The sequence below is a fragment of the Perca flavescens genome, chromosome 6 (assembly GCF_004354835.1).
Source record: "Perca flavescens isolate YP-PL-M2 chromosome 6, PFLA_1.0, whole genome shotgun sequence".
In the NCBI taxonomy this organism is placed as follows: domain Eukaryota; kingdom Metazoa; phylum Chordata; class Actinopteri; order Perciformes; family Percidae; genus Perca; species Perca flavescens.
Genome location: NC_041336.1, coordinates 9,564,098 through 9,589,030, shown reverse-complemented (window position 1 = coordinate 9,589,030; position 24,933 = coordinate 9,564,098). Strand labels below are relative to the sequence as shown.

Here is a 24,933-nt window from a genome sequence, read left to right as displayed (position 1 = left end):
AAATGTCTACAGTAGTACAAATAGGTTATGCACTCATAAAACGATGGATTGTAAAGTTTATAAGTACACCAGAAGTTTATGTAAACAACACTTGCCTGCTGGCTTCTGCTCTCTGCTGTTGTTGTTGCTGCTGTAAGACGAGTGCTTAGGGACGACTACAAATTACAACACCGAAAAGAGATGCAACAAAAATATTTTTTAATTAAACTTTAAAGTAAGTGCTGTAATATAACTAGCAGGAGACAAGTTATAATTGAAGTAAGTTTGGAGACATTACCTTATTTAATCATTAAATTAATAAATATTTTTGTTGCATCTCTTTTCGGTGTTGTAATTTGTAGACGGCCCTAAGCACTCTTACTGCCCGGTAGTAACAGCAGCGACAACAACAACAGCAGAGAGCAGAAGCCAGCAGGCAAGTGTTATTTACATAAACTTCTGATGTACTTACAAACTTTACAATCCATCGTTTTATGAGTGGATAACCTATATGTACTAGTGTAGACGTTTGGTATCATTTTGGGCATTATTAGTGGGGTAATGTTAAGAGACACTTCGGATCTATTAGCCCCTGCGCTAAGCTATTCAGCTGATAACGCAAACTCTCCCAAAGTTCGACCCAGGTGAAAAAAGCTTCTGGGGGGGTGTTTGGCTCGAGGTCATGGTGCAAAGGACCCTAGGGTGAAATTACTCCGAACCATCACTTTAATAAGACACATCATGAATATTCATATATATTCTGCATAATGCAATGTTTTCATAATGATTACTATAGGTCACACTGATATACATATTTTTACATTTTACATTATAACGTAGGAAAGCTTTTTTGCACCCCTCTTTTGTCGGGCAGGTGCGTAGGATATGATCAAAAGTAGAAAAATTCAACGTTTCAGGTCTGAGACCAAAACGTTTTATTTATTTATTTTTCTTCTTAATAAATTATTACTTGCATAATGGTCAGTGTATTTAGGTGCATTCTGTAAGACCTTTTGATGCTTTGTGTGGAGAGCGATCTCACACTCAATACTTTATATTAAAATATACATAAATGACATAGAATTGTATTTGTTGCTTTACACCTAGCACTTAAATCTTACCCTGCCATAAATCTGAAATTATAATCCGTTAATTTTTCAGAAGAGATTTTCTTGCAGTTGTCTCCTTTGTTTTTGCTCGATCTCAGAACTTCAACATGCGCCCTAATGTCTCTCTAGTACGCTGATGTGTGAGTTTGATTGAACACAGGTGCCGCTTGTAAACAAGATGTTGATTTAAAAGACTTTTTGGCAGTTGATAACAGCACCATCTGCTGTGGATTGAAGATCTGGAGGAAGAATCTATACGAACAGTCTGCCCTTTCGACAAACATTCAGGGCTTCATTTTGTCTTTATTTTCTGTCTGGACTGTGTGCATTTTTAGACAAATCATAAATGGAGAAATTTAGAACAACATTAAAAATGTTTTATTGCAAGGAGAAATGAAGAATGTACTGTACAGGGTTGTGCAAGTCAAAAGTAAAACTGAAAGGCATCAGTATAAGCACCACTTGTTTTATAACAGGTACGTTTATGACTGTGTGTGATGATTCTTTCTGTCTTGACTCAGTCGGCCTTCCTCTTGATGCTGAGCAGCTGAGAGAAGCCCTGCAGAACCCAGTAAAGCAGAGAGAGGGAGACAAAGGCCTGCACAACACCGACAGAGAGAGAGAGAGAGAGAGAGAGAGAGAGAAGGGGTTAGGATCAGATACAGTATGTCTTTCATAATGATGGATGCGACAACATGTAGAGACTCTGAATAAAAGATATACAAGCTGAGGTGTTAGTGTAGTTACACTAAGTGTTGTTTTAAGCATTAAAAGCCGACAATAGCTGCTCTGTTCTCTGGGCGAGGCTGAAAATCTGATAAGAAGAAGATGTTTAAAGTGTTAACGAGCAGACAGCTCGAGTACAAAGATAGACAATGCTCTGTCAATATATTGAATAACCAATGTTTTGAGAATATCTTTAGATTCAAATTCAATACCATTTAATCTGCCAATTAACCGATTAATCGATCCGTCTATAAAATATCAGAAAATAGTACAAAAAATAAATATATAAAATAAAAGCCCATAACAATTTCTCAAAGCAGAAGTTAACATATTTAAATTGCTTATTTTATCCGGGTAACAGCCCAAACTCAAAGATTTTCAGTTTATGATCATATAAACCAGCAAATATTCATATTTGAGAAGGTTGAACCAGTGAAATTTGGACATTTTTGCTTAAGAAAATATGTTGATTACCTCTCTGACTAATCAACTAATTGTTTCAATTCAAGATATCTTTAAGTTATACCACTTTTAACATAGACAAGTGACGTATTATACCTACAGAACAGTAGTTTTTTAAACATGAACTTTTTTTTTCTTGCATTTGTGGAACCATTTCATTATAATCGATTGTTTCCCAAAATAAGTATTTGAATAAAGCCCTGATTTATCCCAGAGAGAAGGCTCACCCTGACTTTAGGAGCTTCCTGACATTTCCTAAAATAAAATTACATGTTTCCTTCACTTAGATTTATTACATAAGATATTCAATTTAATTTGAAAACCTCTAAATGTGACCTCCGTCATGTTCATATTGTATGATATGAATATTTTGGCACTATTGATCGGATACTTGTCCTCCTCAGTATCAGCTGCTGGGTCGACTACAGAAGCCTACTCGAATTAGTACGTTGCAAAATGTTACACTGAGCAAAAGTGAGATAGATTGTCACAATCTTAAAAAAAAACAAAAACAGGTTTTATGTTTGACCGGTGAACGGCAAGGTGAAAGTGAATCCCTAATTGAAAGAAAACAGTGAGCGCCTTCAGTCTCAGGGTGATATAGATAGTGGACTCAGGGGTTAATGGGCAGGTCTTCTCCCATGATGCTCTCACGACGGGGTCAAAGGGGTCACCGTCATCGGGGGAGAGGGGGGTGGGGGGGTGGTGCTCTCTGCCAGAAACCGCTCTCGCCTCCACCCCTCCCTGCGTTCTGGCCCATAAACTGCATACTACATCGCGGCCCAAGCCAAAAACAGACTGCTGTCCATCACAGGCAGAACAGCCTGATGGGAAAAAAAAGCAACGTTTCCTCCTGGACATGGCAGCTGTTTTCCTCTGAGAGACACAAAGAGAGAGAGAGAGAGAGAGAGAGAGAGAGAGAGAAAGAGAGAGCATAGACCTTGCTCTGCATTTCTAACTCACACTACCTGACAACCTCCTCCCCAAAGAGACAAAGAAAGGTTTTTTAGTGGCCCTGATCATTAAAGTACCTACATCTCTTTCTACTGTTGCCAGACATTTAGTAGCCAGAGTATTCAGATCAGTGGTGGGATGTAACAAAGTATATTTACTCAAGTACTGCACACAAGTGACATTTTGTTGAACTTGTACTTTACTTGAGTGTTTCCATTTGATGATAATTTATGCTGTACTTCTACTTCACTACATTTCAGAGAAAAAATATTGTACCATTTACAACACTACTTCTGTGACAGCTTACTTAACAGACTGAGATTTTACGTAAAAGAAATGCGTTTACAAAATGTGTATTTTCAAACTACCCAACAGCATATAAAGCAGTTAAAACTGATCCACTACGCCAGCCGAGCTACAACATTAACATGTTGCTTACGCAGTCGTTTATGATAATCCAATATTATAACAATGACATCCTCTTGTATCAATAGTACTTTTAATACTTTAAATAAACTTTACTGGTCATTTTAATACACTTTAAACGCGGGACTTCTACTTGAAATTGAGAAAGTTTCTGTGGTATTGATTACTTAACGAAAGGATCTGAATACTTTTTTCCACCATAGAAAAGATGCTAAATAACAATGAACTGTGGTGTCCTTAATACTTTCAAAGAGGAGATTAACTGCTGATCCCATAACCATCCAGTAGTAATGACGTACAGTATTATTACTATATTTATTATTGTACGTTTTTCCATCCCTCCTGACTCCCATTACTTTAAATACAGTCAGAATGTTGAGGTACTTTAGTCTCTGTATTCCTTGCTTCAATTCCACTACATTTTATAGGAAAATATTATACTTTCTACTCCACCACATTTATCTGAAAGCTATATTTACTACTTACTTTTCACATATATAAAAATATGATGAGCTTATGAAATAGTAAGCAATGTAATAGAATAAACTGCAAAAATAGTTAGAATTACCTCAACCACAACATTGCAACAACCTAAAAATGTTAAATTGTTAATAATTCAATTATGTTTAAATTTTTTTTACTTTTATTTTGACAGATTAACTATATTTTGCAAACGATACTGTACACACTTTTTTATCAATTTAATATTTTTACAGTCTGGTATTGCTCCTTAAAGTTAAAGTAAAGGATCTGAATACTTCCTCCAATGCCAGAGAAAACACACACACACACACACACACACACACACACACACACACACACACACACACACACACACACACACACACACTGATAGTAATGTAGTAAGGCAATGAAGCATCTTTTCTTAAACAAAACTACACTGGCAAAAGATTAGGACACAAAAGCAACAACAGAGCTTTTTTCAATATTCATCATGAATGTGAATTTCACTATCTCATAGTTAATAAAAAAGAGCATTTCAATTAACATCCATTTTACAACTCCATGTGTTAATATACCCGACAAAGGCTGTTTAGACCAGGGGTTGCGACCCACTTTTATAGAATTTAAACAAAGCAAATTCATTATTCAAAAAATATCCTTCGAAAACACGAGTACGTCATCTTTTAAAAAAAACATAAATAGACATATTTACATGTGCAAAGTGCATTTCAGAGCACATTAATAAGAAATTGAGGAGGAACATGACAACTGCATGGACAAAATTGACTAAAATAAATGAAATATCAAAACTGCACAAAATAAGACATTCATTTTATCCTCAATGTACAAAAATCCACATCTGAAATACTCCGGGTCATATTTGCGTTTCGCCATCTTGCCTCTGAACATCAACACAAACTTAAAGTGAACGTTAATCAAATGATGGTTCCCATGGCTACGGCGCTAAACTGTAGCACATATCTGACGCATGTCCGTCAAAATATGTTTTTTCTAAATGAAATAAATAAAAGTCCAAATCAGATGTGTATTAAATATTTTTTTTTTTTTTTTGACCAGCTGTCCGCGACCCACCCAGAAAGGGTCCACGTTCCACTTCAGGTTCCCGACCCACCAGTTGAGAATCTGGTTTAGACTGAAACCAGCAGAAAGTGAAGCGACATTTATCAATTTTATTCAATGTTTTTTACAGCCTGGTAACATTAACCTTTCCAACAGGTTTACTAGGGTTTGTGGGTAGTATAGTTTTTTAACAAGAAAATCAGGACTAAGACCCAAAGTAAACATCCCACTGACATTCGGCTTCTACTGGAACTTACTGGATAAAGTCGTTTCACAACCTGCTGCTCCTGGTAAATCCACTCAATGCAATTTAAACATGATGGCTAGAAGTCTTAATTCATTAGAGGAAAACCAGATGGAAGATTACAAATGCTCCAAGTTGCATTGCGTCTATCTTGGAGACGGATTGGGATCGAGAGGCTTGGCAGGAACTTCGCAAATCACAATTCACTCAAACCGACCGAAACATGACAGAAGTTTCTATCAAAGCCGCATGTTGAGGCAAAAGAAGGGCACCTATTTTTCTCTGTTCCATTCTCTCCTCATTCAGTCCCACTGCACTGCATTTTAATGGACTCTGTAGGAAATCCATGTGGGACAGATTACATAGTGGAAGGAAGCGGGTTTGATCGTCTACAAATAAGCACTACGGCTGGACAGCAGCGGCTCCCAAAGTAGAGATCTCAGCAAATCGACTCACACTCACTTTGTTTTGGGTAGTAGGTACTTTGTTAAGAGTATTAATACAAAAAGCCACGGACATGTGGCTTTTGTAGATTTTCTCTGACTCTTTGTCGAGCTTTATTGATTCAGGGGAGACAGCTCTTTCACTGGCCAACACTTCTTCTAAATAACTTTAACATGGTAGCATGTGAGATTCAAATTAAGCTCAGAGTTCACTAAGGTCATTAAGATTTATGATAACACTATTTGCCAGACAAAAACATCAATATAGTCTAATGCCAACGTTCTTAATATTCTCACTTTCTACAATACCCGCGGATGGCAACTATTGTGTGGTCACGGTTAGGGGGAAGGTCTTAGTTATGGCAAGTAAAAGATGTTTAGGACTCTACACTGGATCGAAGTTAGGGAGTGATTGTGATTACGGGTAATAAGAAGGCAAATGTTAATTGCAGGTTTGTGAAGGGATGCACACTTTGGTCTCCTAAACGAAAGTACTACACAGCCATCCACACCCAGACCTCCACTTTCTGCCTCGCTCCATAAATGGCACACTACTTTCTGCATGTTGGCATTGGATGTAAATTGTGAGGTTTCAGAATCGTCCAATATGGACATCATTCTTCAGGATACTGGCTGTGCTTTTCGCCACACTTAGGCCAAACTTCTATGTTTTTTTCATCCCACTAATGGTAAAGACCCACGTAGGACTGGATGTATTAAATTAATTCCATTGAGTGGAAGTGTAACATTTCTACATCGTAAAAAAATCAACTGGCTGGCTATATTAGGTGACTGGAGTCACAACAGTCCCGTAAACTGTGACGAGAATAGATGCACTGTTTGCACACAGTTTACAGGACTGTTGTGACTGCAAGTGGTGAGCTAGCTCTGGCTATCTACCATCTACGAGAGAGACAGACTCTCGCTTTGTAGTTGTTGGTGAGTTATCATATCTTTTACAAGACACGAAGCCGGCGTCTGTCCATGCATGTGTTCAGGTAGCTAATGTTAGCTAGCTAGCTGTCTGACGATGTCAGGCTGATGTCAAGAAACCCAAACAGCAGAAGCAGATGAATTAGTGTGCGGCCGTTTTTGTTTGGTTTTTGTTCCATGATTTTATTCCAGTTAGCCTAATAGCTAGTTTGATTTGCATTGAGAGATGATTTTATGAAAAGTACCCCATGCCAGTCTATGGTGAAGGGTATGTGATGATGTGGGGGGGCTATTTTAATTCCAAAGGCCAAGGGAACTTTATCAGGATGCATAGTATCCTGGATCCATGAAATAACTGGCCTTTAAAAATAAAAATCTGCCTGCCTCTATGGGAATTTAAAGTGATGGTTCGGAGTAATTTCACCCTAGGGTCCTTTGCACCATGACCTGGAGCCAAACACCCCCCCCAGAAGCTTTTTTCAGCTGGGTCTAGCATTGGGAGAGTTAGCGTAGCAGCGTTATCAGCTGAATAGCTTAGCGCAGGGGCTAATGGACCCACGTTTGTATCTGGTAAATCACCCCACTAATAATGCCCGAAATGATACCAAACGTCTACAGTAGTACATATAGGTTATGTACTCATAAAACGATGGATTGGAAAGTTTGTAAGTACACCAGAAGTTTATGAACACTTGCCTGCTGGCTTCTGCTCTCTGTTGTTGTTGCTGCTGCCGGCAGTAAGACGAGTGCTTAGGGCTAACTTTTTTTTTAACTAAGTACTGTAGTATAACTAGCAGGGGAGAAGTAATAACTGAGGTAAGTTTGGAGACATTACCTTATTTAATCATTAAATTAATAAATATTTTTGTTATATCTCTTTTCGGTGTAGTAATTTGTAGACGGCCCTAAGCACTCGTCTAGATGCAGGTAGCAGCAGCAACAGAGAGCAGAAGAGAGCAGGCAAGTGTTCATAAACTTCTGGTGTACTTACAAACTTTCCAATCCATCGTCTTATGAGTGCATAACCTATTTGTACTAGTGTAGAAGTTTGGTATCATTTTGGGCATTATTAGTGGGGTCATTTACGAGATACAAACGTGTGTCCATTAGCCCCTGCGCTAAGCTATTCAGCTGATAACGCTGCTACGCTAACTCTCCCAATGCTAGACCCAGCTGAAAAAAGCTTCTGGGGGGGGTGTTTGGCTCGAGGTCATGGTGCAAAGGACCCTAGGGTGAAATTACTCCGAACCATCACTTTAACATAGGGGTGTACTTACTTATGCCTCCTGTATTTTAAGGAAGAACATTTATTTATTTACGATACATTATTCATTCACAAACAAAATTGGTGTCCTTAAAGGTTGGATATCTTCCTCATTTTTTAAATTAAGGCATTAAGATCAATTTCCAAATTTTTTTGTTCCTCTTTTTAGTCAAGTTTAGCATGGGTGTCCTAATTTTTTCACATGACTGTATCTGCTGAAACTGATTATTCAAGTGGATGTCTGTGCTCTACTCAGATGAAGCATCTGGTACTAACAGTCCATTTTTCCTGCTCAACTGTCTTGTCTTGTCGATTAAAAAAGTGAATCACTGCAAAGCTTGAGAAAACTTATTTATTATATTGCCATATTGCCGTGCTCTAGATCTTAGAACAGCAACGTTTTTTCCCCTTTTTAAAATGAACATTCAGATTAGACATTTAAAAGGCATTTCAAGCCTAATATACTGTAATATTCAGATATCCTCAATCCCAAATGAAATATGGTTGAATTGCCAATACAAAAAATACTAGTTTATCTAAACAAAACGTTTTAGGGTCCCAAGATGGTGTCAACACCATTCTAAATGTTTTCCTTGGCTTTCAGGGCATCCACAGTAATTTAAAACATGGTCAAAAATAAAAATATTAAATAACGGCCATCTGCAGCCCCAACATAAAAATATATGTAATGACCTTTAGAACATAACTGGTCAACTCCACACTGAACTGAGTCATTGTGTGTGCTGTTGATGGATAAAAAGCATTAAGCAGAAACATTCAACACCCAGAGTGCATTGTGGTGCCCCTGGCGACTTCTATCTTCCAGCCTTCAGCGGGTTAACATGGCAGAGCCTCGCTGCTCTGAAGCTGCAGCTGCACTCGTGATTGAAATGAAAACAAGGCAGAATGGCTGCTGTCAGACGTGTGATATATGACCTGTAATGGGATGTTTCCAGAGCTCCCTCTCCATATGGCTGCCTACAGTCCACCAGACCTGGACTGAACTGTGATGGAAAATAACTTTTTGTTTTAACCTGGCTGCAGCGCCAGAGTGGGTTGAGTTCACTGCATCAGGACTAAATTGGTGAAAATAAACCATACAAAATATAAGTTATGGTGTTTGATCCAAAGATACAATGTGGAGCTACTTTAAGTGAGACAGTGATAGAAAATTGCACTGCTCACTTACTGTATCTGTACACCAGCACTGTGACAATAAAGTACTAAGTAGCACCGGTCTGTAGATTCACTGATTGTATACTATTACATTTCTTTAAGAGAATCTGGATAATCAGCAGCTTATTAAACAATTTCTTGGTGTTTACTATCTATTTTTCTTTTACCATTCTGTTCACAGAAACATATTCAGAGCTCCTGTGTGACAGGCCTCTACTGTAAAAGATAAAGGAAACTATTTTTTTGTACAGTAGTTACAAACAACTTTGGGGGGGGGAAATCACTTTCTTATTTCCTCCTTTAAAAAAGGTAAGCCTTATTTAAATATATAAACAAGTACAGGTAACATTATACAAGAATACAAGATACAAGAACATGCACAAACACAAACACAAACACACACACACACACACACACACACACACACACACACACACTCACACGTGCATGTACAGCCACAGATAGTTAACACTGTAATGTGCATTAAGAGCACACAGGTGCACCAGCACACACATCATACACACTCACAACACTTGACACACAATCCTACACAAGTATACTTGCACACATGCACAGGAACATATGTATGTTACAAACTCACACACACAGACACACCGACACACACACACACACACACACACACACACACACACACACACACACACACACACAAAAAAGGACTTCCTGTCTGTTCATTATGAGCAGATATTCAGTCTCTGTGCGCGGGTTGTTTGAGCAGACTCAGGAAGGATACGCTGAGCAGGTTAATGTCCCACCAGAGAGTCAGCGTAGTGCCTGCTCTGTAGCACAGCCATGTGAAATATCGGCGTCTCTCACACACACACACACACACACACACACACACACACACACACACACACACACACACACACACACACACACACACACACACACAGTTGAGCCACACAAAAAACACATGTGAAACAGCAGTTGCTGCACGGTGAAAGTGTAGCAAAACACAAAGCGGTCTAGAATGATAGTTGTTTAGAGGTTTTCCTTTTCACATCTGGTGTTTGTTCTCTTTTACCATGTGTCTGCTGGAAGGTCAACAACAACTCTTTCAGACCATAATGCCTCACTGAAAACACAAGACAAACCCTTAAGAGTAACCATTTACTTCACTTCAGACCCCAGCAGACCCCCAATTCCCTGGGTGGCCATGGTGGACCGATTGGTGAAGAGCGCACTAGTTGGCAGAAACATGGAAGGCAGAGCAGTGGGCACGCATCTAGGAAGGAGGGATGAAAGAAAAACACAAAATAGTGGGCAGGAGGATGCAATTGCTTTTGCAAAATCAAGCCCCTTTTTGTACTTACATGGAGAAAAGAGAAGATGGGTAAATAAGTTCAATGGAATTCCTTAGAAAAGTACAGAAGAATGAGTCTACATTACACGTGGCCGGCTATTTTCATAAACGGACATTTCAACCCCTCCGTTTTCAGAAAAGTGTTCGTTTATATGTACCCGTGTATATATGCCATCAATGCCGTCAAGAGCATGCCAGACCTGTAGGTGGCAGTGTAACGAGAAGCTCAAGCCCACGTTAGCCAATCAGAATCCCCAAAATAGCAACAACAGCAACCAATCACGTCCTCTTTCTCTCTCTCGGCTGCCTAAACCTCTGTTTGTCTCAGTTAACGTGCAAACGAAGATTTCCAAAATCCCCACTTTGGCCGGAGTTTTTAGAAAGACTCGGTTTCAGAGGCAAATTCTCCGTTTGCGTGTAAACGAAGGGCACAAACGAAGGGAAATGTCTCCGTTTGTAAAAATAACCATGTACGTGTAAACAGGGTCTAAGAAGGCCTGTAAGAGGTGCGTCTTTACCCAGACTCCTATCATCTACCTACTGATATTTTGAATACCTACTGAGGAGTCTGGAGCCAACTGTTCTGACAAGTCCAGAGAGGCAGTAATCAACGAGTAATGCAGCACAGGTGGTATGGCTGTAATCAGCTCAGCAAGGAGAAAGAAAATTGCCATCTTTTCCAGCTTGTTCCAAGGTGTTAGCACAACAACAAACATGCTAAATGTACCAAGTTACATTTGTTTGACCACCACAATGAAATGCAAAGTGTGAAACAGGATCAGATGAACCCATTCATCAACAAAATGTTGCTCCAAAGATAATAATTCAACCAAAAGGCTGGTTGACAAGTGCAGGGCTGAGGAGGGTGGCCATGAGGCAGCAATCAGACTCTGTGCAGAGATAAAAAATGAGCAATGTTGCTGCTTATAAAAGAAAAGGATGTCTGTTCTGAGAGGCAGGTCAGGAAAGAAGAGGCTTGAGATGGTTTTGTGAGGGGGAATAAGGTCTTGAGCATTCAGGTAGAATATAAGGTTCACAGGATATGACCCACAAGAGCAAAGTAGAGAGGACATGAGGCAGTGTGAGTAAGTTTCCTCAGGAGCAGAAGTGTCAATTCCAGGTCCAGAAAGTAAAAGTCCTGCCATGTGTTTATTCCACCAATGAACTCAGCCAGCTGATTTCACTACTAATTAGTGAAATCAGCTGCTAATTAGTAAAATCAGCTGGCTGAGTTCATTGGTGGAATAAACACATGGCAGGACTTTTACTTTCTGGACCTGGAATTGACACCTCTGCTCAGGAGTCCATATTATTGTTATATATTGTGCCCCGGAGCCCAAGACCTCTGAGAGGGAACGAAATATGTATATAAGAGAGGTTCCTATGACAGATCACTGAGCTTTCAGATGCCTGTGCACCTAAACTCAAAGCCTCTTGAACAGTCAGGTAGAGAATCTTAAGGACTCAGCATGGTCACCGCGGCTCCAATGTTAGGTTAGAGCTTACACACTGCCTGCGTGACATGCCTGGCAAAATAGAATAGGAAAAGACGTTTATGTGTCATTTAGACACGAATACATATTAATAAATGACATGTCTCTAGGTTTTGATATAAATGTAATTAAAAAAAATAAATAGATTTTCTAATATTGAACTTGTCGATACAGAACAAAATATTCTGTAGCCTATTTTGCCGTCAATACTGCCGACGTTGTCTTTGCTGTAATCAAATCAGTATATATTTATGTTTGACATGGTATTTCATTTTATCAGTGGGAAACATACATGTGTCCTGACAAGGATAGCAGCAGCAGCGCCGTGTTTCTGGTGTGTAAAGACATAGAAAGATCCAGGCAAATGACACGCAACAGAAACGTAACCGGCCTTAAAGAACAGCTCCACAGGTTCTTTGTTAAAACTTTTGAAGGGGATGCGTGTCGCCGTTGTGCAGCGTTGTGTGTTGTTTGTTGCCACCCGCCTCCTTGTTCATCTGACTGCCGATGCGTTTCTGGGCTGGGGTCAAAGCAGGTGACTGGGTCAAGGGCACTATGGACCAACAGAGCAATCTAGGTTGTAGACTGTGAAGTTTCAAATGTTGAGCCAGCCAAAAATACGTAATTGTAGAGTTTTGAGCGTACTCAAGCAAGTTTGCAGTGGCCACCGCGAAAACCGTAATATTAATTTTAATGTTTTCATTAGTGTATAATCACCTGAAACTAAGAATAATTGTGTCTTAGTTAGCTTGGAATGAGCCCTCCATATCCACAGTACATAGGGAGCGGGTCTTCTTCCACATAGTGCGCCATGTTGCACTGCCATGTTTCTACAGTAGCCCAGAACAGAAAACACTACAAGACAAGAGAGGACCTTTCATGTTGTTAGTACTTTCTCCTACACGCTTGGAAAGGAAGGGGTAAGCGGAGAGCTATTCAGTTGGTTGCAATCTGCAACCGCACCGCTAGGATGCCACTAAATCCCACACTCTGCTACTTTGAAAGGCAGAGAAGGCCAAACAAAACTGGAGCTCGACATTAAGCTCCACAAAGAAAATAATGTCAATAGTGTCCGGGAGCAGCTGAAGGTCTCTGAAAGGCCTCCGAAAGGCTAGAAATGCACCGATCGATACACTGGATCAGTATCAGACACTGAGCTTAGTTAGGGTTGGATGATGTGATTGATCCAGTTTAAAGGAACACGCCAACTTATTGGGACTTTAGCTTATTCACCGTATCCCCCAGAGTTAGATAAGTCCATACATACCCTTCTCATCTCCGTGCGTGTTGTAACTCTGTCAGAGGCCCCAGCACTAGCCTAGCTTAGTATAATTCCTGGAGGTAACCAGCTCCATCTAGCCTACTGCTCCCAAAAAGTGACAAAATAACGGCAACATTTTCCTATTTACATGTTGTGATTTGTATAGTCACAGCGTGTATACTGTGTACTATATTCTCAGAAGGCGAAGCACTGCTACTCCTGCTACTTGGGCGGAGTGATTTGCTTGAAGCACTTGAGAAGCCCCGTGGTGAAGAGCAGAGAGTAGCAGTGCTTCGCCTTTCTGAGAATATAGTTCCCAGTATGTATACGGTTAGAAGATGGCTGTGTCTCATGTGACCTTGTTATTTGTACACCCTGTCTTCCCAAGAAATATGTGATTTGGACCTTCTCCTTAGGACTTGTCAATCGATTCTTTATCAATGTAAAAACATTTTATCATTGATGTAATAATGGCCACATCCAATTTTGCAACCATAGATTTGCAGTGTGTCCAAACCCCCTACTGCTCACAAATCCTGGCAGTAGGGAGTAGTAGACATTTTCCAGCTCACTTCAGGCGAGATACTGTAGCTCGAAATGTTGTGAAAAAGGACCACGAGGAATTTCATTTAACTACAATATCAGACGTGTGATTGTTAACCAGTAAGCCAATGAGCGTGGCGGAGGGAGAGATTAATAAACTGAGTGGAGAGTGATGAAAGCTTGCACTGCAATAAAGATAGCTAAATGAATACGGCGAGCCTTCATTCAGAACTACTCTGATTGATTTTACAGTTACAATCTTTTGACTTATTTATATTTGAGCTTTATGAAAGTCTTTTATCATTTGTTATGTTTTGGATTTTGAAAATTGGCGTTACAGTTCTGTGAAATGAGTGTAATGCGCATTCCAGACGAGGGAGAAATAATAGTGTAAGAAAAAAAATACCATTGTTAGGTTCAATCAGGTTCACGTGTTGGCTCTGCGGCGGCATCATAAACTGGATGACTGTTGTGTTTCACCCATGAATTAAAGCACAAATAGGAAGACAAATTCAAAAGAAAGTCAACGTTGGCCACATAGACTCAGCCCCCAAAAGCCAAACTAAACACTGCTAGAGAACCCCCAGAGGGCCAATTGCTGTTAGATTTCCATAGCTTTACCTGGCAAGTGGTTTGACAACATAAACCAAGCGGTTACTCTTTGACGGGCACGATCCCCTGCACATTGAGTGATAATATTTCACACTGTGTACAGTCGACCACCCCGCTGTTTACTCCAACGGAACAGTCCTACCCAGCGTTTCTCTTTCAAATCCCTCCATTTTCTCCCTGGGAGGAGATTTCCTTTCCTTTCCATTCCTGCGAGCTCTCAGATGATGTCATGCTCACAGAGTTTCCATTGCTCCAAACAATCCTGTTAACCTCAGCGCAGCTTCTTGCTACCACACATTCCTGCTTCAAATAAAAAGGCAACTGAACTCTCGCACCTGAGATTTGATGGCTGGAAACGACGCTCTCAGATAATGCAGACCTCTCACCCTTTGCTGTCTTATCTGCCGGCTCATGGCTGCAACAGCGGGAAACGGGGTGGATTTGCAATGTTTCCAGACAAATCAGGTGATGTGTTCAAGATAAAGCCACTTTGTGCCTTTGTATGTGAAATTCATAATATTGTTCTGCCCTTTTCTTTTGACCATGGAGCATTTCTTTTTCCATTGAACGTCCAACAGAAAAGGGCTCTTTTCAGATTGAAAAACACTATCAGCACAGGGATGAAAAGATGAAAATCTAGTGGGGTGTTAAAACAAATGTTTTTTTTTTATATATATATTTTGGATTCGACTGGATTACACAGATTTAGATTTGCTTCTCAAGTGTCAAACTTGCATGAGCCAATGTACCACTTCTTGAACTCATTTATTACAAGGACACATTCCAGTCATATTGTAAAGTAAAAGCAAAGTAGACAATGTACTCAGGCTTTTTATTATTCTGTTTGGGCAATTTTTTTTGCTTTATTTCATAACTACAAAAATGTAAAACTGACAAAGAATTTGAAAAAAAAAGGAATAGCATGTATACTTTTCTTTATGTGGATTTTAACCCAAAATGTCTAAAACAGTTTTTACTCAAGGCAACAGGAAGCTCTCTCTCTCTCTCTCTCTCTACCAAAGACAGGTGCATTTTTATGAGCTCTCCTCTAAAATTACTGACTTCACCAGCAGTTAGTGGCCGTTTTGAGAGAAGAGCTGCTTAATTACTCTGGGATATACAGTTCTGCTCCGCAGCATGTTTCCCTGTGCCTTCAGGCAAACGGGGCCCACACAGTAATACAACCATGTGTTACATCATTACAGTCCAAACTGCACCAGCACCCCCCTGATACTCGACACACACACACACACACACACACACACACACACACACACACACACACACACACACACACACACACACACACACACACACACACACACACACACACACACACAAAGACAGTAAACCAACAGACATTATAATTATGCAATCAGGGACAACAGCCCTGCAATAAAAACTATTTGTTGTTGACACATTGTCAGAAAGGTGCTGATTTAAGTAACTGCTGAGCTTGTAGTTCCTGTTATGTTGTAAACCCCACATACACACTGGTTAACATCGAGGTGGGCTTAAAAGTGACATAATTAATCTTCTGTCAGCCATGTTGAAGATCAACTATTTTAATAATCAATTAATCAATCAAGTAATTTTAAAAGGCCAATCATTTCTAGATATGTGCTACAGTCCTTGGTCTCAGAGAATTGATGTCGAAGTCTAAAAAGTTGTTAAATGTAGTGATAAAAGTTCACAAGCTGGCAACTGAGCATGTATCACTACAGCTATAAATAACCAAGATATCTTTGTAGGATACTTACTATAAATGACCACTTTATTAAATGGGTCTACAGCCATGTAAATCATACAGGAAAACCGTCACAGGTCAGATTTGAACCATGGACCTTCGGCATTGAGGAACAAACCTCTGTATATGTGCGCCTGCTCTACCAACTGAGGTAAATGGCCACAAATGTTTAAAATTTTAAACATTTCAATGAATAGGCCAAGCCGATAACTGCATATCACTGATTTATAGATATTGGCATATATTGGCCAATAAGTAACAATTGCTGTACAGCAACTTATTTAGAAACTGTCCCCATTACACAGTTTGTGCACAAGAGAGAGTTGACAAGTTTATTTTTTACTCTTAAATGTCCCCACTCTGTATGTTTTGGTCACAAAAATGTTTGTTCATCTTATGTATTTATGGTAAAAAAAAAAGAAAAAAATAACTGACTAATGTATCAATATTAGATTTACTAACTCTTAAATATCGATCTCAGTATCTGCACCAAAAAGCTAATATTGTTTGTGTTGTGTGCATTCAATTCTCCATGACGACACAAGCAGAGGTTGGTAGTAGAGCCCTGCGCGGGACTGTTTTCTTCATCCCGCTGCCGCCGAATTTCTGACCATTACCGCCTGCGCCTGCAACGTGTGTTTTAAACGTGGGGTATACTCGCCGTAACTGTTCATACTCGCGCGTGGTCGCGACAGTAGCTGCAGTCTTCTCCTGAACAGAGGTGGCGCTAATGAGGAAAGGCTACCAACTTTGCTCTTTCTACGGACTAGAAGAAGAAGAAAAAGGTAAACAACGCCAGAACTGGCAGCAGCATTGCCGTCAATGCTTCGATTTGATTGGATGACCTACTTCATCGGATCAAGCCTTTCATTCGCCATAAAAGAACTCATCTTAACCCGGTAAGTTTACAAGACAGACTTGCAGTCACTCTGAGAGTACTGGTATCCGGTTACCCTCGAGCTCGTTCATGCTTCCTGTTTCTGCTTTCTCGTGAAAAAAAAAAGATAGAGTAAAAGCACTCAAAATCCTGGCGCACCAGCGAGATCTACGCCATTTTGACGTCACATTGGCGCGCGCCAGCTCGGCTACGGCGATTGTTAAACGGCCTTTACACTCCCGCAATGTGTATGTCCACTCCCGCCCGCACCCGCAAAACTCTGAGAATTTATGCCCGCACAATAATAGAGATGCATTGATTTTGTGTCTTCTCCCGTCCCGCATAAGAAAACACGTCATTTTATAGGCTATTAATAATAATGAGAAAAAAAAGCAGCTTACTTTGACCGGGGAGAACAGAGCAGGTGTGTCGCCTCGACCCAGAGGTGCCGGATTTGTGTCCGTTGTAGACTGGTATTTTTGCACATTTGTCACAACGAACAAAGTTCGTTTCCACCTTTGTCACAAACAATTGAGAAACTTCTCCAAATGTCAGACTAGCCTTGCTTTGTTCTTGTGTTGTAAAGACCTCATTTGAGGTTCTCGAGTGGGCGGCTTGGTAGCGAGAGGCAGCCCTGGTTTACAGGTCAAGCCTGCAGCTTTACAAGGGAAATCTCCAGAGCCACTATAAATACCACTGAGAGCTTTAAGGGTGCAGTATATCACACCACTGGGTTTGAAGGACCACAAACCGACCTAGTTTTTGTATTTTTTTTTGTAGTCCCCCGCACCCACCCCCTCCTTTTCCAACTGTACAGTCGCATGAGCCTGAATACAATTAAATGTGAATTTCCCCTCCTCCATTTCGAGTGACTGTTAATTGATTGGCCCGACTTCAAAACACCCCACCCCCCCTACACCACTGCAACAAAGAGCTGGCCGTTCACCTCCAGCGTCAGACCCATATATCATTAAAGTACCTTAAAAGTTTGGGGGTGGCTTCACGTTTTTTTTTTTTTTTTTTTTCCTTTGCTGAAGTTCTGAGCAAAGGGCACAAATATGTCAGGATCAAATTCAAGTACATTTGAAGGATTTTCAATGAGCCCCACCTGCAAGTGAGACATTTATTTAGCTCAACCTTGATGTACTGGGACTTGAAATGAGGCCTAATGATTCACTTAAAGACACGGCTGCATTAAACTTACAGCGTTGTCAAAGTGACACAGCCGCGCAGCGCGTGCAGCATAAATCAAGACGGTCTTTTGGTCTGAAGCTCATTTGCTATGCACTTCACTTTAGACACAGCTTCAAGAGATATATAATTCATTCAGTTTTATTCCAATTCACGGTGGGAAAAAAAGTGAAAAGGTGGGAAAGCCTCGAGTTGTCTTCTGAACACCTGAGCAGCACAGATGTGGAGTCAGAGGACAATAAAAGCAGCGATTCAGCGCTCACGTGCAAATCTCATCAGCCTGCTATAGTTAGCGGCAGACGGCACTAATTGGTTCCAGAAGTGTTGCTCTCGTTCACGCTGGCTGAGATGGCAAGCAGCGAGGGCGGGCAGAAAAAAAAAAAAAGGAGGCGGTCGAAGGGAGGGAGGGAGGGCAAGTAATGAGAGGTCAGCCGCCATCTACAGTTGGGCTGCCAGAGCCTGAAAGGCACGCCAATTTTATGGTCAATTGGGCGACGCATCTGGACTCATAGATCACAGGGCTGCAGGGCTGGACTTAGCACCCAGCTCACACACATTTCACACCAACAAAACAGACCACACAACACACACGATCACAGGCTATACACACACACACACACACATACACTGGGGAAACATGAGCTGTCATATATATGAAGATTTTCATATACACGTTTCCGACACAGTTTTAATGTCTGAATTACACACTTTTCCCAAACAATGATTACTGGCATCACGGAGTTATCTTATTACCACCATATACATGCATTATTCTTCATATTGCCTTCAGTTTAAAGAAAGTATCTAATTAACCTTCCACAGTTACCAAGATGTGAAATGTTTTTTTTCAAAAAAGGCATACATTCAGTAATTGGCCCAACATACATACTGTATGCTATCTATACACTTGGGCTACTAGCAGGCTAATGAAGTCTTGTCGTTCTTGTCGGTTTTGAAACTGTTACCAAATACAAAGACACTTTCAATGTTGCACACGTTGTATTTTAGACACATATTGGTTGTCTGGTTCACGCTCAACAATATTTTAATGAAGTGTGGAAGGGCAACAAACAATTTCCAAAATTTGTCATTATGTGACACATTACATAAAAAAATGATTTGCAACTGGTTTCAAACGGTCATTTAAGGGTGTTTAGGTTCTTATGTCACTTCGTAATTTACAGGGGGAATGAAATATAATAATCAAAGATGGCCAGTGCAACCTCCTCAAATATCTGATAATAATTTCCTTTACATGAATAAAGACATTTGCACCATAAATCGATGCAGAAAAGGCACAAATTGTTGCAGAAAAAAAACACCAGAATGCAGGAAATGAAGTGTTTTATATGTTTAAAATTTCATCTTTGCTCAAAAGTGGAGATCTCAATGTTGAACCCAAAGTTATGCCCTTGACTTCAGGGCTATATTTAGAAAGACTGGCTTGGACAGTATATGATAGTTTGAATCTTAAAATGTATATATGTATATATATATAGGTCTATTTGTCAATGGATGAACTAGACCGTCATCACGACACTTTAAACGGCATTGTAACTCGCTACAGGTCGTCTTACCTCTGTGGGCACAGCCAGGGAAGGCAGCAGGGGCTTCATGAAGCCGTACCTCTGCATTGTCACCGTGACGACGCAACGTAGCATCTCCAAGACAGCCGCCGTTGGCCTGAACATGAGGATGACACAACACAGAGGCTTAACAACATCTCAGCTGGATAACTCCACCTTTAATGCCCTCTTGAAGTTCTCCTCTAGGGCCCATTTTTGCTGTGATGATGTTACAGGAATAATAATTTAATAGGGGAACGTTCAATTTCCACAGCTGATTGAGATCAAATAGATTTGAGCCCTGGCATTGATTATGCCACTGCTACATGGTAAATATACAACAACGGCAAGAGATGTTGAAGCCCCATGCAGACGGGTGAATGTGGTTTTAATATTACATGCCTCTTTTTGATCATTTAGTTTTATTACATGTTTCTTCTTTTCATTAAGTGCATATTTTAATTTTCATTAAGTTTCTGTTATAATGTCAGATATTCTGCCTTTTAAATACTACTTCTTTTTTTTAACACAGACATTTCAGTTGACTGTCCAAATCATGACTCTGACCTGTTTTTTTTTCTACAGATTTGTGAGCAGTTCAACCAAAGAGTGACTTGCCTTCTCAGATTGTTGCGTAATCTTTAAAAGCCTAAAGAGATGGATCTATACTGTATTTCTCAAAATATGTATAATATCTATCAATCATGTAATATATAAAATGTAAGAAAATAGTGAGAAATGTTGTGTAGGCCTTTATATTTTCAGGCTACAATTCAAAACCAAAAGCAGGGCTGTCACTTACAGAAAATCTGATTTGAACTAATTTGAACTAACATGTAATTTGTTTGAGTTAATTCAAACACAACCCATATAGCTGTATCCTAAAGTAAGGCTGCCGTTACATCAGATGTCACTGCCCATTCATTTCTATGAGGAGGGTGCAAGAAGTATTTGCCAACATTTTGTTTCCTTTACGCAGATTTAACTCACATCTGACACTTGAAATTGGGTGGCTCTCCAATGTTCAGCCAGTTTAATTTCCATTTTCACCTCCCTACCTGCGCTTTTACGTGTTCTGGCTGCTTTTTGTCTCAGTGTGCCAGTAAATCCTGATTCTAAAGGGGATACCGTTCATTTGTAGTACCTCCACTGCCTCACTTAAATGTCAAGCTAATGTTACAAGGCAGATGCATTTTACAAAGATAGCAAACAGACTGACTGTTGCAGTTATACACTGAGAATGTTGAATTCAATTATTACAATTGTTCCAGAGCAAATATGACAAACCAGAAAATATTTAATTTACAATGTTATAAGGAAGCAAAGCTTCACATTTGAGAAGCTGGAAAGGATATTTGGCATTTTTGCTTGGTGAGTCACTCAAATATGTTGTCAATTTTCTGTTGATTGACTAATTGACTAACAATAAGTTCAGCACTAGCAGCAGAAGTCTGTTTTTTTTATTGTTTCTTATCTTGTTAAAGCTGGAGCGCAGACCATTTGTCTCCCCCCTCTTGCACTGAGAGTAATTACACAAACATGGTCGATGTGCTTGAGAAAAGCAGTGGGATTCATAACAACGCTGTGTCGCTGTGGTCTCTCCCCGCTTCCTGTCCGTTAAGGTACATACTTGTTAATACAGCTAGACTAGTCTCGCATTGCCAGACCTTCCTCCACAGTGCTGCGGAGGAAGGTCTGGCTAGACCAAACAGCGCTCTGGGATGGGAGAATAACGTGCTCTGGTTTATTGGCATTGCTTTAAACAAATCACAATCGTCTTGGGCGGCGCTAAGCGCAGGACGCAGTGACGGTGCCTCTGCAAAATAGCCTCTGGAAGGAACTTGTTTTGGTGGAACATGGGCATATTCTAAAGTTTTTGTTGTTGTGCAACAGAAAACTCAGATTGGACAGATAGTCTAGCTAGCTGTCTGGATTTACCCTGCAGAGATCTGAGGAGCGGTTAACCATAGTCCTCAGAAATCCACCGGAGTTTAAAATGCCAACACAAAGAAAGTGGAAGGTGATGGACATCCGGACGAAGGACGTAAAGAACTAAGTGAGTGAGCAAAGTTGGTTGACGGCACCCCGTGTGCTGCTAATATAATCATGTCGTTGTGGTAATAAACTAACAAATGAGCTGCATCGGCATACATTCGGTGCGCCAGTGCGAGAATGTTGCCACAGATACCAGACCCCACAACTGTGCTGAAAAACACAGAGAGCTTTCCTTGGCGGCGATAGGCTAATTCAGCATTGTGTGAATTCGCTTGGCAAGGGCTTAAATGTGACTTGACATTCCTTTATTTGTAAAAGTTCCGCACTCTAGCTTTCAATAACTTGTGGCCCTTCAGATTTCTCTTGCGACCCCTATGAGAGTGTCAACCCCCAGCTTGGGAACCACTGACATAAATAACCAGAGCCTTGTCTCTTCCTTCTTAGGGCCCTATCTTGCACCTGGCGCGGCGCGGCACAGCGCAGCGCAAAGCCAGACACAAGTGTCCAGTGTGTCAGTGTCCACATCATTTAAATAGCAAATGCACCCGCACCCATCTTTGCACCCATGGGCGTGCTGGTCTTACAGGGAGGTGTGTTCAGGTGCATTGTTGGCGTATTGCTATCTTGAGGCAGCAGAAAGTGATCGCGCCATTGACCAACAGAAACCTGGTCTAAAGGTAATAACGCAGCATTTCATTGTTATTTTAACAGCGCATTAGTAAAATGTGCCTAGGCTTGTGAACAGTGCACACACACTATGCTTGTTACACACACAGGGACGCGCAGCAGCACACACAAATGCAAAAGATAATAATATAAGGTGCAAATCCACCAACATAATAGCAATGCGCTAAGGTACAAACGCGCCTGGCTTTTACAGGGAATGGGAGATGACACTCTGATTGGTCTGATTGCCGCAGAGCGCTTAGTCTTAGTCTGTCTAATTAAATATTCAAAATATTTGCATAAAAACCAATACATGAGCAAACGTCAGTACTGTACCTCTGGTCGATGAGGAAGCCCAGGGAGGTGAGAGTGAGCAGAATGTAGCCGGCCATCCCCAGAATGGTTAACTGTGACAGCATCTAGGAATCAAGATACGTACGCATGCCATGAGAAATCTGTTCAGGGAAAAAATACATTACAATCCAAACCTTAAATTAATATCATGGCTGGTTAAGTTATGATCACAGGAGACCTTACTGGGAGAGCAGTCATAAACCGCATGGCTGTTGGACTGTTTACTTGGCAATGCCAACCAAAACATGTCTGGCCTTCAGAATAAGTGTACTGGCATATTGCAGTATCCTGCAGCAAATGTAATTTGCCTCTTACTTTACACTGACATGCCTAGTTTACGTAGATGCTCTAATCATCCCAGACGGGTCTTGAAGGGGGACTTGACCACAGTAGAAGAGACTGAAAGTTTGAATCCCGATAGCCCCTAAACGGAGCCAAAACAACCAACATCGGAGCAGAAATCCCATGCAGACTCTCGCTGACCTTTTCAGAGCTATTTGGGATGCACACAAAAAAAACAGACCCGTACAGAACATTACAGAACGTGATGTACGGTCTAATTCCTGTTCTCTATCCTACGGACTTGGCTGATGGCAGCAACTGGAAGCCTAGTGTCTCCCGAGGATGCCGTGGGCTGTCAGCTTAGGTTTATATTTCTCCGACACTCAATACAGAGCCTAACAGCCAAATCTCACTAACTGCTCCCATACTGTACTGACCCAGAAGGCCATATATAGTAAACATCAAATCAACCCATCAACAGGATAAAATAAAAACGTATGTCTTTATGTTTATCCAAGAGCTGGAATCCATAAGCCACCCCCCATAAGAACTATATTATCTGACCCCTCACATGGGAACATAGAGGGATGATATGATTATGTTTTCCGTGAATCAAAGTGAAGGAACAAGACTGTCAGAGTGTATTAAAGCTGTATGATCGTTGCAGTAGAGTTCAAAGGCTACAGATACAGTTATTTTTAGTAAGAGGTGTAATGAGAGCAGAATTATTTTGGTATCAAAGGTTATGTGAACTTATCTGTGTTCAATAACCCAGGGGCCTCGGCGGACCAGACGCACATGGTCACGGGATCATTTTTTTGTTTTGACTATCAGAGACGCTACGCTCGAGAGAAAATCCTCCACAAATCCCTCCGAGTCGTCAGGTGGGGTCCCATTTACAGAACGTTTTTTTAAAACAAAAGGGGGAAAGGGGAAACGTTCCGTGCTTCTTTCATCGTGCTATTTTTTTTTTTTACGTGATCAAGTGTCAAACTGCAGCAATAACAGCGGAGGACAGAAATAAAAGTTAACATCTGGTGGCAGCGCACTGGTTGTGTTATTCTGTTGTCCCTGGAGACAAAGCAGATTAACTCATTATTGCAGCCGGTATTATGATGAAGTTCATGAGGGCTCATTGGACAGTTACAGTTCCTGCTGGGGGCAAATACACCAGTGGTGAAATGTTACAGTAAGTTACAAAGATAATACACAGCCTATACTATTCATAATTTATAAAGTAAATCTGTTTCAAAAAAACTATACATGTGTATTCATCTTGCACAGAAATTTTGGCATTATTTCAGATTATTTCATAATTCAATCACATATCTGTGCAATCTTTGCTGCTTCTGTCCCCCACCGCTCAGGGGTGGAAGAAGAACTACTTAGAAGTAGCAATACCATGTGTAAACTTAGTATCTGTAAAAGTCCTGCATGGGGCGCCTGGGTAGCTCACCTGGTTGAGCATGCGCCCTATGTACAAAGGCTCAGTCCTTATAGCAGCGGTTACGGGTTTGATTCCGACCTGCAGCCCTTTGCTGCATGTCATTCCCCCTCTCTCCCCCCTTCCCTGTCCTCAGCTGTCCTGTCAAATAAAGGCTTGAAAATAATCTTTAAAAAGTCCTGCATTAAAGATTGTACTTAAATAAAAGTACTTGCTAGTATTTGCATTAAAATACTTATTATGCTGAATGGCCCATTTCAGAGCGATGTTTGGTCTTTTGCTGCTCTTACATCATAACACGTACTAAAGTCTAAA

At 40.6% G+C, this 24,933-nt stretch overlaps 1 protein-coding gene across 1 annotated transcript in view; it reads right to left on the bottom strand.

The window, feature by feature from the left end:
* Positions 1 to 1,443: 1,443 nt before the first annotated feature.
* agmo (alkylglycerol monooxygenase) overlaps positions 1,444 to 24,933 on the bottom strand; it is a 64,676-nt gene continuing 41,186 nt past the window's right edge. The window contains exons 11-13 of the mRNA XM_028580711.1: positions 22,875 to 22,957; positions 19,890 to 19,995; positions 1,444 to 1,686 (exon numbers count right to left, since the gene is read on the bottom strand). Coding sequence (XP_028436512.1) covers positions 1,606 to 1,686; positions 19,890 to 19,995; positions 22,875 to 22,957 — 270 coding nt within the window. The 3' untranslated portion in view covers positions 1,444 to 1,605. The remainder of the gene's footprint in view (positions 1,687 to 19,889; positions 19,996 to 22,874; positions 22,958 to 24,933) is intronic.